Source organism: Nannobrachium achirus (assembly GCF_963921795.1).
Source record: "Nannobrachium achirus genome assembly, chromosome: 15".
Classification (NCBI taxonomy): Eukaryota; Metazoa; Chordata; class Actinopteri; order Myctophiformes; family Myctophidae; genus Nannobrachium; species Nannobrachium achirus.
In genome coordinates this window covers 48,956,321-48,973,426 of record NC_137822.1, presented here as the reverse complement: position 1 = coordinate 48,973,426, position 17,106 = coordinate 48,956,321, and the positions used below count along the sequence as shown (strand labels likewise).

Genomic DNA, 17,106 nt, shown 5'->3' with positions numbered 1-17,106 from the left:
AGCTATATCTACAAAACTGTTGGGTCAATCTTCACGACCAATATATCATTCTGTAGCTATGATTCCCAGCTTTCAAATGAAATGAAAACAATTTCTTTTTTTTCTTTTATCCCACAATTTTGTAACCCATTTTTTCATCCAGTGCTAATTGCCTATGTAATCCTGGGCTCTGCTCTCTCTCTGCCGCGATCTGGGGAGACAAAGGACTGACCTCATGCTTCCTTCTATGCATGAGGAGTCCAAGTTGCTTCTTTTCACCTGACAGTGGAGATTTTCCCTGGTTTGGACGTAGCGCGTGGAAGGAACACGTTATTCCAACCAGTTCCTTTCCCCTCCATCAGGCGCCCCGGCTGGCCAGGGGGAGGCATTATTGAGACCAGGATTATGTGCATGTTTTTGGGAGGGTATCTACCATAGGAGACACGGGGAAATGAAAACAATTTCAATGACTAACCCTCAGCTGTGTTCGGTCACATATAAATGCCTTGCTTGATGGGCTGGCTCCCCCTCCTCTTATGGAATTCATCCATAATAATAATAATAATAATAGTTACCTACTCCTCCCGCGAGGGAAATTCAGTATTTGCAGCCCAACCCAGCTGCTTCGCAGCCCACAAGGAGCGCATGAGCAATTAGTAAGAAGAGGGACATGGGACGTGATACCAGATCAACATCCAGGGGAGACCGTGATGTTGAATTTAGAAAAAACAAATACCTTTAGTAAAAAACGTTCTCTCAATAAATGGGTGCAAATATTGGAACCAGCTCCCTGCCTCAATTAGAGAGATCCCCACATGTGGTGCTTTCAAAGGGCAGTTGAAGCAGTGGCTAAAACACTCACAAACATGTAACCATCTATAAGTAAAGAGTTGATGCTTCAGTGAATTCATCTTTCAGGTTATTCTTTCCTGTGTGGTTCTTAACTTTCTTGACTCTGGCACTTTGTTGCACCAAGCATCTTGTTCTTAGGACAACGGGTGGAAATTAGCCTCGGCTAACTCTGGCTGGTTTACACTGAGATCATGTGTATGTATTATTGTGCAATATGTAAATATCTCCGTGTTCATGAACTGGTACTGTCCTGTAATCAAGTAAAGTGGAAACCTTCCAGAAAAAGTGTTCATTATCGTTTTAAGTGTGTGTGTGTGTGTGTGTGTGTGTGTGTGTGTGTGTGTGTGTGTGTGTGTGTGTGTGTGTGTGTGTGTGTGTGTGTGTGTGTGCGTGCGTGCGTGCGTGCGCGTGTGTGTGTGCGTGCATGTGCGTGTGTGTGTGTGTGTGTGTGTGTGTTTGGCTGGGATCCTGGTGTCAATAAAAGAGTCTTTTACAGATCAGCTTCCTGCTGAAGGGAAGGGGGAGGAGCTTCAGGGGAAGGGGGAGGAGCTTCATCATACATAGAGCCTATAAAATGATCAGACCAGCTGTCAGTCTAATCTGGCATAACGGTCAGCAACACTTAGATTAAAATATAATTTAATTAGACACAAGGCACCCGATTGGATTTACAACTAATTATTTTCCGACGTTTCCCTCGTTAAATTAAATAATCAGTTTCAACTTTTTTTCACACACTTTTTCATCTTTTTAACCTTCTCTTTCTTTCCATATTTTTCTACTTTCCCTTTTCTTTTTTTTCTTCCTACAATTTTTGAACTTTTCCTTTGTTTCCACTAGTTTTCTATTTTCTTTTTTCCCCCAAATTTTTCACATTTTCAACTTTTAAATCTTTTCAACTTTTTTTTCTTCCTTGAATTTTCCACTCTTTCAATGTTCCGTAAGGCAGGGATTTTATTAATCAATGACTCCAGCTGTTAATTAATAGACTGATTGATTAATCAGGGATGATCTTCTCCACCTGGGTGTGGTGGGGGGGTTGGGGTGGTGAAGCCAACATGACAGCGGGTGGTGGTGGTGGTGGGGGTGTCCTACCCCTCTCCGACCACCAGGGGGGGTCGTGGTCGTCGTGGCCGTCGCTCCTGCAGCCCGGCTGGGACTACCTCCACCAGAACCACCAGGGGGCGCTCCGCAGCCCGCTGTTCCCCGTCTTCCTCTCCGTCTCCACCTACTTCCTCCTGGTGTCCGTCTACACCACCCTGGACCTGCTGGCTCCAACCTGGCCCTCCGTCAGACGATACAAGATGCACCCCGACAGGTCAGACATCTTTGTTTTTGTACACGACGCCTTGTCGGCCGCGGCTTGTGATTGGCTGAACGACCTGAGGGAGGGACTAGGGAGCGCTACGCTGTGTTCACTTGAGATGGCGCGCCTCCGTCGTCTCCAGCAAAAACAAGCGCTCCCTTACAAGGCATCGTGTACGAAAACAACAATAGTGACAGGATAATAATATAAACTCAGCAATGGAACTTCGGTCCATTATATCTCCCCTTTAATAATACCAATTTGTATTGTGTTTTATATCAATTGAATCGTTGAATTGTCACCTTTACAACGAGGTACAGCTTGTAAGCATCAGGCATTCGAGGCATGAGCTACACAGCCAAACGTGTGGGTAGCGCCGACCAACGTTTTGCCAAAATGGCTTGCAATACTGTTCTGATGGCATTTACTCTCGTGTTGGGTTTCCCTGACACTGAGCTTAACATTAACAAAGTGTAAAAATGTCCAATATGTGTTGTTTTCTCTTTTCCTTATTACTGTGGGAGAGTGCAATCATTCAATGCTCCAAGCAACAAAGGTGAACCCCAAAAGAAGGTTATTGCAGGCCTGCCAGGCCATTTTGACAATTTTTGGAGGGGCGCTACCCACACGTTTGGCTGTGTTACTCATTCCACGAATGCCAGACCCTTACAAGCTGTACCACGTTGTAAAGGTGACTAATCAACGATAACAATGATATCAAACACAATACCATTTGGCATAATTAAAGGGGAGATATAATGGACCGAATGCTGGCAAATTTGGGTTGGCACTACCCACACCTTTGGCTGTGGTGCTCATTCCACGAATGCCCGCTGCTTACAAACTGTACCTTGTTGTAAAGGTGACGAATCAATGATAACAACGATATAGAACACAATACAATTTGGTATTATTAAATGGACCGAATTCAAGTTTCCTTTCTTTTTGTTATGTGCTGCGTTTTTAGTTCATATAATTAATTTACTGCTGGCTCAAACATGGCCCTCCATAACACAATACAAGCAGGGGCGTCACAAGGGGGACAAGTGGGACTGAGTTACTAGGGCCCAAGGTGGAGGGTCCTTCATTATTTTATACTTTAGCTATTGAAAAATAGCAGATCTACAAGCTCACAGCGCGGCACTCTGTGCAGGGAAATCTTGCTATTTCGAACGACCGTCATTTTGACAAAGGAGTGTCCGGAGGGTTAGCGACTCACCCCACGGAGGTTAGGGTTAGGGTAAGGGTTAGAGTTGGGAGGGTTAGCGACTCACCCCACGGAGGTTAGGGTTAGGGTAAGGGTTAGAGTTGGGAGGGTTAGCGACTCACCCCACGGAGGTTAGGGTTAGGGTAAGGGTTAGAGTTGGGAGGGTTAGCGACTCACCCCACGGAGGTTAGGGTTAGGGTAAGGGTTAGAGTTGGGAGGGTTAGCGACTCACCCCACGGAGGTTAGGGTTAGGGTAAGGGTTAGAGTTGGGAGGGTTAGCGACTCACCCCACGGAGGTTAGGGTTAGGGTAAGGGTTAGAGTTGGGTGTCGAACAGATGACACGTAGTAACAGCGAAACGCTCCCACTCGGTGCCGCGCTGGGAGCTTGTAGATCTGCTATTTTTTAAAAGTCCTGAAAATGTGTTCAAATCTTTGAATATTTGTATTTTTTAAGCAAACATTTGTAACTCAAATTTTGCTTCTCGGGGGTCCCTGGAACTAAATGTTTTGAGATGGGGGTCCGTAGCCAAATACATATCATTTTGGGGGTCCTTGACATGAAAAGGTTTGAGCACCACTGACATAGAAACAGAAGGATTTTAAATATTCAAAGACTTGCACAAATTTTCACGATTTTCCAAAAATAGCAGATCTACAAGCTGTGAGCTTGAGCAAATCATGGTCATCGACGTGAGATGTATACACAGACAAATGTGTCCGTGGCCATATATGGACATACTGGGTCAGTCTCATGTGGTCTATGACGTCAGACATCTATGATGTCAGTCATCTCCATATTTGGGAAAAAAGTCAAATGTTTGCATTTTCCCATTCAAGTCAAAGGAGAACATGACCCTGAGTCAGGGGTGTCACACCAAATCCTGGGCCCTGGGTACAAGGATTCACTGTGGGCCCCCAGTGAATGTTCTTCATAGGGGGAGGGGGTTTAACCCATTTGGAAACACATTATCACACGTTATTTTGTGCTTTAACAATTGAAAAACATAGCAGATATACAAGCTCGTAGATCTGCTATTTTTGAAAAATCGTGAACATTTGTCTTGTTCCTATGTCAGTGGTGCTCAAACCTTTTCATGTGAAGGACCCCCAAAATGGCCGCAGACCCCCATCTCAATACGGTATATTGAGTTCCAGTTTGCGTTACAAAGTTTACAAAGTTCGCTTAAAAAATACATATATTCAACGATTTGCACACATTCTCACAACTTTTAAAAAATAGCAGATCTACAAGCTCACAGCGCGGCACTCGGTGCCGCGCTGTGAGCTTGTTGATCTGCTATTTTTCAATAGTTAAAGTCTAAAATAATTAAGGCCCCTCCTAAACCTTGGGAAGGACCCCCAGAATGATATGTATTTGGGTACGGACCCCCATCACAAAATATTTTGTTCCAGGGACCCCCAGAAGCAAATATTTGATTTTAGTCTATTCTGCATCTAGCTTAAGGCCACAGACCCGTTGGGAAACGAGTTTGGGGGCGACTTTGAAAGAGGGCGACTTATCTGGCTACCCTTGAGATGCAGCAGCATCATTTTGGAGGGGTTTGGAATAGGCAGGTTCACAAACCTGTTCTAAGGACCCCCAGTCATGTGACACTTCATTGGCCCACAGATGTGAAAAGATATTTGTGGGACCCCCCATGAGAGAAGATCTTTACAGCTGTACAGCTGTGATTCTCAACCATTTCTAATTTCAAGGACCCCGCAGCTTGACATGCATTTGGGCTACAGACCCCCATTTAATGGCATTTCTATCTCTGGGACCCCAATTTATATTGTAAAAATCAAACCTCGTTTCGAAGTGAAGCGGTGAACTTTTATTCTATGTGTTCTAGAGTTATGAACTCTGTGATCTATTCTATACAGTTATGTACTCTGTGATCTATTCATTCTTTATATATTCTGAATTCTACATTCTTTATATATTCTGAATGAATATATAAAGAATGGAGGGCCGAATTATCATGTGAAGCTTGACCAATCCTCAAAGTATCCATTCATCAGACCGTAGTGTCCCACACACATATTCTGGACGTACAGGACAGATAAAACCTGTTCATTCTGAACTGAAATGGACATATATGGACATGGGACACACATTTTGCTTTTTGAAAAAGCCTATTCATTCTGGACTGATATTCTGGACGTACGGGACAGAAACAACCTGTTCATTCTGGACTGGAGTGACCATATATGGACATGAGGTGACATACATTTTGTTTTTGAAAAAGCCTGTTCATTCTGGACTGAGATGACCATATATGGACATGAAACACACATTTCGTTTTTGAAAAAACCTGTTCATTCTGGACTGAAATGACCATATATGGGCGTGGGACACACAAAGCCACTCATTGGAAGCGGTTTTCACCGCTTCAAAAATCTACGTAAATGTAACTCTAAAAATCCGATTTGATTCCATTGTGTACCTCTCTGAGGTCCATTTGGTTCCTAAGCATCTTTCATTAAAGAAGGTTTGTCACTGGTTATTGGAAGAGAATCTCTATGGCATAAGTAATCAATAGAAGAAAAGTCATTTTGGGTGTGAACTACTACTCCTTTTCCCACTTCACAGTAAACAAACCAACATAAAGTTTAAGTGTATAGAGGGTGTCTGCACATTTCTAAAGTGACAATTTAAGGAATTTTTTAATACCTCTAAAATGACAAATTAAACATTGGCCAAATTGTCAAATATTGTGCAGAAATTGTGAAAATAGCAGATCTACATGCTCACAACGCCTCGCAACGCAATGTAATGCTTCAAATCTTAGTGCTTTTTACATTACACAGGACCTTCCACGCAGGTACACCCTGACCCCTAGAAAGAGAGAGTTATGACACTTACGTCGACTCCCATTGTAAGCGTAGAAAGCGGACGTGACGTCACCATTTAGCTTGTTTTTTTTCTTTTTTCTTTATCTGCTGGCTGCAAAAAAATAAAAAAATAAAAAACAGTTGGCCGTGCACAAAAGGAGTTTATCAGCTGGCAGCCATACTTTGCTGTGATTGTGCCCTTACACAGCAGTGGTTCTCAACATTTTCAGGCCGCGACCCCCAAAATAATCATGTTTTAACTGGGGACCCCCCACCCTGACGAGCACTAAGAGTTAAGGCATTACATTTTGTACTGTATTTTGTACTGCATTGTGAAATTAGCAGATCTACATGCTCACAACGCCTCGCAACGCCTCTAATATTTGACAATTTGACCAATGTTTAATTTGCCATTTTTAAAAAGTCCTTAAATTGTCACTTTAGAAACGTGCAGATACCCTCTATACACTTAAACTTTATGTTGTTTTTTTTTACTGAGTGAGAAAACAATGTTGCACATTAAAGGGCCAGTTCACCTCTGGGACAACCAGATCTTATTTTACTATTGTTTGGGACACGATCAACATAATCCGGAGTTATTTTTTAGTTCGATCTGTGTTTTGAGATATTTTAGTATTCAGTATGACTAGTGATGCATTTTGCATCATATGTATATGATATAACTGGTGAAGAGGTGAAGTGGGCCTTTAAGTTAATCATCTGGGGACCCCCCAACATAATTTGGCATCCCCCCTAGGGGTCCCGACCCACAGGTTGAGAACCACTGACCCATAACAGAGTATGTCTACATCGCTGTATTGACGCTTTTACTTCAGTCAAAATTCTGTACTTTTTTCTTTCACCATCTGGTTTACACAACAAATGTGGTTCAGGAGACGATCACTAGGTTTGAATAGCTTTATTGACAGAATGGAGGCAGCAGGAGAGCATAGTACAGCATGGCATATAGTGCTCACTACACTAAGAAGCAGCTATCTATAGAGGCTCCTACATATCCTATAAGCAAGAGCAGTAGTATGGCGTGGATTCTGCCTCGGGTCATTTCTCGCTGACCCACGATCACATGTTACCATGTGTATCGAGGGCATAACCTATAACAGCGATCGATGACCCGAGACCCCCCGCGGGGTCTGAGGCAGAACCTAACGGTGGCGCTGGGGTGGTGGCGGGGCAGCAGTTAGCATGACTGGGCTCCTAGCTGACATACCTAAATGTGCCCTGGGTGAGGGGGAGGGACACAGGTCCCAGCCCCCGCGGCGGCGAGCGCACAACATGATCGTCCCCGAACTAGTCTCTTGTCCCTCTGGTCCGCCGCACCATTTGCAGTAATGCGAGTCACACTTCCAAATTATAAATTCCGTCCTTGTCCCTTTTAAGTCTATATATTTTTCATTTTTTCCCATTCAAGTCAATGGAGAACATGACCCCGAGTCAGGGGTGTCACACCAAATCCTGGGCCCTGGGTACAAGGATTCACTGCGGGCCGTTGAACATCACGTGAACATTTGTCTTTGAATATTTCAGATCCTTCCAAGGTTTTTTTAAAAACCCATGTTCCTACGTCAGTGGTGCTCAAACCTTTTCATGTGAAGGACCCCCAAAATGGCCACGGACCCCCATCTCAAAATATTGAGTTCCAGTTTGAGTTACAAATATTTGCTTAAAAAAATACATACCGGTATATTCAACGATATGCACATATTCTCACTTTTTTTTTAAATAGCATATCTACAAGCTCACAGCGCAGCACTCGGTGCTGCGCTGTGAGCTTGTATATCTGCTATTTTTCAATAGCTAAAGTATAAAATAACTAAGGCCCCTCCTCCACCTTGGGCCCTAGTAACTCAGTCCCAAAACCTGTCCAAATCCGTTCGTTTTGTATTTATCATTTTAAAAATGATCAAAACTAGTGAAAACAGCCAAGCACACAACGCCTCGCGGGTGCGAGGCGTTGTGTGCTTGTAGATCTGCTATTTTCACTAGTTTTGTGCAACGGTCTCTAGTGAGGAAGCAGGGCTTTCCTTTGCAAAAAAACATACAAATTTGAATTCAAGGTTTCTGCCCGACAGTAACTATATATATATATAAAATGTCACAATGTGACATAGCTCTGTTTACACAATGCAGTACCCCCTCTAACAGTATATATGTTCAACTGTTTTTGTTATTATTTTTGACACTTGCTTTGGCAATGTAAACGTATGTTTTCTCATGCCAATAAAGCTCCTTTGAATTGAATTGGTTGTGGGCCCCGTCCCCCTGCAGGCCGGTCCCGCTGTCCCAGCTGTGGAGCACCCTGAGCCTGACCCTCTACCACCACCTGATCTACATCTTCCCCGCCGCCGTGGCCCAGTGGGCGTGGCGCCCCGCGGTGCCCCTGCCCCGCGGGGCCCCCACCCTGGGGGGCTTCCTGACGGGGGTCCTGGGCTGCACCCTGCTCTTTGACCTCCAGTACTACCTGTGGCACCAGCTGCACCACCGCGTGGGCTGGCTGTACAGGACCTTCCACGCAGGTATACTGTACCTACCACTCTATAGCATCATTACATTATACAGGACCTTCCACGCAGGTATACTGTACTTACCACTCTATAGCATCATTACATTATACAGGACCTTCCACGCAGGTATACTGTACTTACCACTCTATAGCATCATTACACTATACAGGACCTTCCACGCAGGTATACTGTACCTACCACTCTATAGCATCATTACATTATACAGGACCTTCCATGCAGGTATACTGTACTTACCACTCTATAGCATCATTACATTATACAGGACCTTCCACGCAGGTATACTGTACTTACCACTCTATAGCATCATTACATTATACAGGACCTTCCATGCAGGTATACTGTACTTACCACTCTATAGCATCATTACATTATACAGGACCTTCCATGCAGGTATACTGTACCTACCACTCTATAGCATCATTACATTATACAGGACCTTCCATGCAGGTATACTGTACTTACCACTCTATAGCATCATTACATACAGGACCTTCCATGCAGGTATACTGTACCTACCACTCTATAGCATCATTACATTATACAGGACCTTCCATGCAGGTATACTGTACTTACCACTCTATAGCATCATTACATTATACAGGACCTTCCATGCAGGTATACTGTACCTACCACTCTATAGCATCATTACATTATACAGGACCTTCCATGCAGGTATACTGTACCTACCACTCTATAGCATCATTACATACAGGACCTTCCATGCAGGTAAAGTTGTGCTCGAAATGATTCAACCCCCTCTGAAAATATTGTTCATTAGTGTAGCCACTGTTCCTTTGACTTAGGCCATGGCTACACAGAGCTGGATATTTCTGAAGCTAGACATTTTTTTGTGCTGTTGGGGCTTGCAGCCACATGAACCTGGGTATTTCGGCCGCGAAGCTGGATATTTTTTAAACCGGATAAATAAGTGAAGACATTGAAACATATCCGATTCACTGGATCCGTGTAGACATGGAACCCGGATATCTCTAAAGACTTTACTGTGTGTGTGCTTGTTAGACCTAGATATCTTTGTCGTGTGGACCTAGATATTTTTCTATGTGGATATCTGAAAAACCCGGATATATGAAATATCCAGCTCCGTGTAGCCATGGCCTTTGAACTTGTCAACTATGCTCAAAACTGCACTTTTTGGAACATTCAGTGTCTTTGCAATTGTTTTATATCCTTTTCCTTTTTTGTACAAAGCTATAATCTCTTCTCTGAACTTTTCTGACCATTCCTTAAACTTAGCCATGTTTCTAACAGCTCTAATCACAGATAACAAACTTCTAGTCAGGCCAGATTGCACATCTGATGCAACTATTTAAGCCCTGGATTAGTCGATTGCAGTTGATTACGGATGTTTTCAGGTATAATTAAGAGTTGAATAATTGAAAGTGAAAGTGGCATTTAGCATTGAATTTGGAGGAAAAAAAACATCAAATGTTACTTTTGTTGAGCTATTTATACAGCACCATTTGAAACTCTCACTGCCTTTCTTGTTTTTTGTGATGTTATATTCTTGAAAAAGGGGTTTAACATAGCATCATATACCAATAGTTATGGTTTTAATTGCAGTTGTATAAGGAAAATGGTGTCGGGTAAAGGGGATACTTGTATTCAAAAAATCAGGGAAAGGGGTACTCAAGCCAAAAAAAGATTGAGAAACACTGATTTACATTATACAGGACCTTGACTGGCTGATATTGTTCTCATGTTGTTGGAGCACAACATTAATGGACCATCCATCCATCAATCAATCAATCAATCAATCAATCAATCAATCAATCCTTATTAATCTCCAGTCCACCACCAGTACAAGCAGCCCTTCAGCTTGGTAACTCAGTACGTGTATATAATAATAATTATAATATATAATAATTATAATGTATTAATGTATAATTCTCCAGTCCACCACCAGTACAAGCAGCCCTTCAGTCTGGTAACTCAGTACGTGTCAGGATGGGAGCTGATCAGTACAGGCTTCTGGGCCACAGTGGACCCCATCCTGCTGCAGTGCCACTGTCTGACCACATGGGGCTTCATGGTGTTCAACGTCTACGTGTCCACAGGTAGGATTGGTTCTTTATTGATGACGTTGTCTTGTATTCAATTCAACCCTGTGGTATCTCCACTACTGTGTCTGGCCCTGAGACTGCCGTGCTGACTTTTGGCGACTGAATTTCAGGGGTGGGAAAAGTAGGCTAAGATATTTTCCTTAGGCTACTTAAAGGACAACCCTAAATCCCTTCTAGGCTCATTGATCCCAAATGACTGTCCATGAGGTCTATTAGCAGAGATGGGAAGTAACGAAGTACAAATACTTCGTTACTGTAACGAAGTACATTTTTCTTTGTACTTTACTGAGTAATTATTTTTCTGAGTACTTTTTACTTTTATCCGTTACATTTTAACACAAGTATCTGTACTTTTACTCCGCTACATTTTCAAAACAGGCTCGCTACTTTGGTTTTATACCGGTATGTTAATGTTGCGCCGATGCGTGGCAGATCAAACAAAATGATTAGAGCGCTTGATCATCATGCATACAGGCTGCGATGACGCTCTGCTGCTGGCCAGAGTGAGAGATTCACACTGTGTCAAGTAGGCAAGGGAGGGCAAGCACCGGTCTATTTACTTCCTGTAACTAGACTAACAAATAAAACTAATCATATAGGCTACATAATAGCCTCATACCTTGTGCTCTTATTTTGAAATCCGCGGTTTTCAGAGTCTGGTTTAATTCTACCATCATGACAATGCTGTGTAAACCATTCATCTCGTCGTGGCTTTCAAACATGTCAACACGATTCACGTGGATTCTATAACTATGGATTATGAACACACGACTTTGGCCATGTAATGCACACGCGTTGGAAATGCGTTCTTTTTGAAGCTCCGAAGTTTAGGTGAGTCAGTGGCAGTGCTTTCTAACTCATGCTGGATAAAGTGTAGCCTTGAAACGGGCAAGCTAGATAAAGTAGTGCTTCTGTCAAGTTCTGTGTGGAAAAAATGGTCTGCAGTCTGCACAACTGTAGCCTCGGAAACCCAGACTTCTTTTGGTGATGGCACAACTGTAGCTTCGGTCATCTTTGCCTCGCAAAAGCCTTTAGCGTGTGTGTGTGTGTGTGTGTGTGTGTGTGTGTGTGTGTGTGTGTGTGTGTGTGTGTGTGTGTGTGTGTGTGCCGCGCGCGCGTGCCCTCATGCGCTTGCATGCATGCGTGCGTGTGTTTGAATTGATTGATTGAATACTTGATTAGCAGTTCGCATAGCAAAAGCACGACTACAGTATGGCTTATTTACATTGGGGTCCAGTGACAGACATGCAAAACATCTTACAGTATTAAGTCAGAAATCTGTCTGTCTGTGGATGTGAGATGTATTATAATTATAATTGAACAATGAAAACGACATTCTTATTAGGAAACCTTATCTGTATTTTAACATCAGTCATAATGGTGTAGGACTACTTGGTGGTCAATTGACACTTAAAAAAAGGGTTACAAAATTGTGGGTTATACATTTATTTTTTATAATAATAATGATTGTAGGCCTACTATATTATCTGACTATAACTGGTACTCAGTCTAAAAAAAACACTGCTGCGTTTAGATTTCAAATCAATCATAGACGTGTGTTTGGTGGGGATCTTTTAATTTTAATATCCTTCAAATTCTAGAAATATACGGTAAAAATACTTTTACTTTTACTTTAAAAGTACTTTTCAAAGCACATACTTTTTACTTTTTACTTGAGTAATTATTTGGAATGAGTACTTTTACTTTTACCAAAGTCGTTTTTTTCACAATTACTTTTACTTTTACTTAAGTACAGAATGTGAGTACTTTTCCCATCTCTGTCTATTAGGCAGAAATGCTCCTGTTGTCCAGTTTCCCCAGCAGAACCCAGCAGCTCTCATAGCATAGGGTGGAGCCTATAAGCCTATCACTTTTACATCATTTGTTGTGATAAAAAGTGTTTTTAGTTTTCATGAATGTGTTACTAGTTGTCATTACAAACACATCCATGTCATTGTTGTTCCACACAAGCCATCACATTCTGCTAAACAGATGTTATGCTTTTATGTGTTTTGCCAAGTCACGGAAAAGATGCACTGTGATTGGCCAGTGCAGTCACTTTGATTGGCACTTGTGAAGAATGCTCACCCCACTATTTACGAGATTGCGGTGGCTTGTGTGGGACAACCAAGGCATGGATGTATTTGTAATGACAACTAGTAACACATTCATGAAAGAATAAAATCACTTTTGACCACAACAAATAGTAGGAGCTATGCTATGAGAGCTGCTGGGTTCTGCTGGGAAAACTGGACAACAGGGGAATTTCTGCCTAATAGACCCTATGGACAGTCATTTAGGATCAATATAAGTAGGAAAATGAGCCTAGAAGTGATTTAGGGAGGAGTTGTCCTTTAAGTAAAAGTATCAATACTGCAATGCAGAAATACTCAGTTAAGAAAAAAAGTCTGGTGATCTAAATGTACTTGAGTGAAAGTATTGGCATCAAAATTGGCACCTTGGCTCCAGTGTAGCCTGACAGCGCATCGCGGGTTCAAGTCCCGTTCCATTCGATCTTTCCTGCATGTCTCCCTCCATCTCTCTCTCCACGTTTCCAGTCTGTTTCTGCTGTAACCTATGAATAAATGACAAAACCCACCAAAGAATATTTATCCAAAAATCAAAATAAATACTTAGAAAGGTGCTTATTATGCAGAATGTCCCGTTTCACAAGGTATCGTATGTATACAATCTTTTCAAAATAGCAGATCTACGCGGTGCGACACGCTGTCAGCTTGTAGATCGGCTATTTTCAAAAAGCCAAAGTTTAACAGGGCTGAAGTGGTTAATGTAATATGTAAGGGATAAATACTGGCTCCGCGGGGGTTGTTCATATATAACATCCCGACGGACTGATAACTCCCCGAGGCGCCAGCCGAGGGGAGTTATCAGTTCGAAGGGATGTTATATATGAACAACCCCCAAGGAGCCAGTTATCCCGCTTAATACCCGGCTACTAAATAAAATTAATAATTTGACTGAAAACTAAAAACAAAACAAAGTATTTCCTTGTTTACAGACGGCTGGAAGTGTCCCACAAGTGTTGCGCTGGGCGTCCTCCCAGCGCGACACGGTCGCCTTGGAAAACAAGGAAGTGCTGATTAGATAGAATCCATTTTCTGATACTACGTCGTCTATTTCTCGCTTAAAATATTTTTAAAAACATTCTTGAGAGCAACGTTTAGTTCTAAATGTTGCTGTGTGGTTGTTTACATGGCTGACATGTTGGATACGGCATTAAATTCATGCAGCGCAGCTTGACTGCAGCAGGTGCTCTGAGTCTTTGATTAGCCATCGGTCTGTTATTGAGCTGAGCGGTCTGCTATCCAGAAATAACAGACCTCTGATTTCAGCGCTCGACCAATCAGAATCAAGAATCCAAACAGGCCGGGTAATAATTTGTGATAATAATTCAAATGGAAATGTTGTGCACTGAGCTGTAATGGAAACCCCCTCTCCAACTCAGCAGAACAGTGGCTAAGTTAAAGGGATATTTCACTTTCAAAAAAACTTTTGGTAATTTTAATCAGGCTTTTATGACAGGCATTTTAACCATGATAGATTCATTAAAAATCCATTATTTTTTCTGGTAACTCATACTACCCTCCTAATACCGACGCAGGTGAATGTTAACCTCTGCGCCTAAACCTAAACCCTAACCTCAGTAACCCTGAGGCTGGTGAATGTTAACCTCTATGCCTAAACCTAAACCCTAACCTCAGTAACCCTGAGGCTGGTGAATGTTAACCTCTACGCCTAAACCTAAACCTAAACCCTAACCTCAGTAACCCTGAGGCTGGTGAGCAGCTAACCTGCCGACGCTGCTGACCCTCCTGTAGTCAAAGTAATGACATGTACATAGAAACAGCGAGATTTCACAGAGTGTAACATCGGTTAACGTCGTTCAATGCAATCAGAGAGGACTTTTCTGTTTGGATGTATGGGCTGTCAAGGCCAGAAAGTAGTAGCCTATGATGATCAGGGGTGTCACAAGGGGGGGAAAAGTGGGACTGAGTTACCAGGGCCCAAGGTGGAAGGGCCCTCGTTGTTTTATACTTTAGCTATTGAAAAATAGCAGATATACAAGCTCACTGCCAGCTTGTAGATCTGCTATTTTAGGCTATTTATATTTTAAGTGAAATGTTGTAACTCAAAGTCTGCCTCTGGGGGGTCCCTGGAACTAAATATTTTGAGATGGGATCCCTGACCAAATACATATCACTTTGGGGGTCCTTGACATGCGAAAGTATAAGCACCACTGATATGATCAAAAAACCTTTGGATTTGAAATATTCCAAGACTTAAAAATAGCAGATCTACAAGCTCGCAGCGCAGCACTCGGTGCCGCGCTGTGAGCTTGTATATCTGCTATTTGTCAATAGTTAAAGCACAAAATAATGCTTTCCCAGTCTAAATGGGTTAAACCCCCTCCTCCCCCTATGAAGAACATTCACGGGGGGCCCGCAGTGAATCCTTGTACCCAGGGCCCAGAATTTGGTGTGACACCCCTGATGGGTCTTCAACGTTTTCAGGCCAAGGACCCCTTAGTTGAGAGAGAGATGAAGCTTCATTGTTTGACAGCACAATCATCAGTGTATTTTGGATTCATGTCAATTTGTGTTTTCAGATATTTAACCACTTGAACCATCAATACAATAAACTTGACCTTTCACTCTGTACTTAGTCTGCTCTTTTCCCCCTCTACACCAAACCTCTTTGCCAAAAATAGCCGATCTACAAGCTCACAACGCTAAAGTTCTCAGAATATAGATGTTAGGGTTCAAGTGGTTAATATAAAAAAAGGAGAACATTTTTTAATCACTACCCCCTAGGGGTCTAGGGATCCCGGACCCCCTGTTGAAGACCCCTGCTCTATACATGCCTTGTTGTCTCATCTTGTCTGCTCTCTTGGACAGAGGACCACTGCGGCTACGACTTCCCGTGGTCCACGCACCGGCTGGTCCCGCTGGGCCTGTGGGCCGGAGCGCCCAAACACGACGCCCACCACCAGAGACCCAACACCAACTACGCCCCCTTCTTCTGCCACTGGGATTGGCTGGGAGGCACCGACGCCCCGCCCATCATCACCCTGTCACCTGGAGCTCAGGAAAAACCTGAGCACAGCAGAGGAGAGGAGAAAACACTGAGAAGATCAACTTAGACCTAGGCTACACAGAGCTGGATCTTTTTATAAACTCAGAGTTTCGTATATCCACGTAGAACAATATCTAATCTATGTCCACATGACAACAATATCTAGGTCCAAATCCATGCCTACACAGTAGGGGTGTAAGGATACATTTGAATAGCGATTCGATACATATCACGATACATGGTTGACGATACGATACATGGACGATATTGGTTCATTCATTGAGACACGATACGATTCGATTAAATGATTTAAAATCGATATAGTAACTATTTAGCAAATAAATGTAATCTGTGTGAGAGGTGTGGATAGTGCAGGTTTTTAAAGGAAATATGTATTATTATGGATATAAATAAGTAAACACAGTGATTATCTGCCAAATACATGGACATTGTATATTGACAAACCTGCACCTTGACATGAACCCAGAGATTACACACATTTATCGATAGACCAGTGTAGCTATACCAGTGTAATTAAACGCCTCCTTTTAGTTTTTTATTCTTAAAAATGCTAAATACAATGCACAAGTAGGTAGTATCGATACAATCAATTATTTGCACTGCCGATTCAATACGATACAAAATCAAACAATACGATTTGAGTTTAGCTGTTTTCATTTTTCATTTTTTAAGTTAAAAACGATATTTCGATGCAGTTACTATATTGTTACACCCCTACTACACAGATCCACTGAGAATCTTTTTTTAAATCTTCACTTTCAAAAAGATCCAGTTTAGCGGCCGAAATCTCTCCAGCTTGGTGTGGCTGCAAGCCCCGATCGCACAAAGAAAGGTCCAGATTCAGAAAGATCCAGATTTGTGTAGCCTAAACCGCTTTTAGAAATCAGAACCAGACTGTGGTATTGATCTGACATTTGAGGGGGGGAAAAGTCTGAAATTGGAATGTTTGGAAATTAGATTTATGCAATAACTTACTGCAATAGAATGAAGTGTTATGACTTTAGTAAGTTAAGTAAGTTAAGTTAGTACTTTAAAAGAAAGTCACACATGTAAATCTGGGATGTGAAAGGTTTACAGGTGTAAAGAACTGGGCATTTTTGTTGTTGTTTTCAAGAAGAGTAAAGAAAAGATAAACATGTGGAGAATGGGCAAAACAGTGAGAAAGGCCCATCTAAATACAGTATATA

The 17,106-nt window shown here is 42.3% G+C and overlaps 1 protein-coding gene across 1 annotated transcript; it reads left to right on the top strand.

The window, feature by feature from the left end:
- Positions 1–1,889: 1,889 nt before the first annotated feature.
- Positions 1,890–15,965, top strand: ch25hl2 (cholesterol 25-hydroxylase like 2; the record flags this gene model as incomplete). Its single annotated transcript, XM_080743695.1, has 4 exons — positions 1,890–2,149; positions 8,467–8,714; positions 10,637–10,798; positions 15,721–15,965. The coding sequence occupies 4 exons, from the start codon at positions 1,890–1,892 to the stop codon at positions 15,963–15,965; spliced, it is 915 nt and encodes a 304-aa protein (XP_080599821.1).
- Between the last annotated feature and the right edge of the window lie 1,141 nt (positions 15,966–17,106).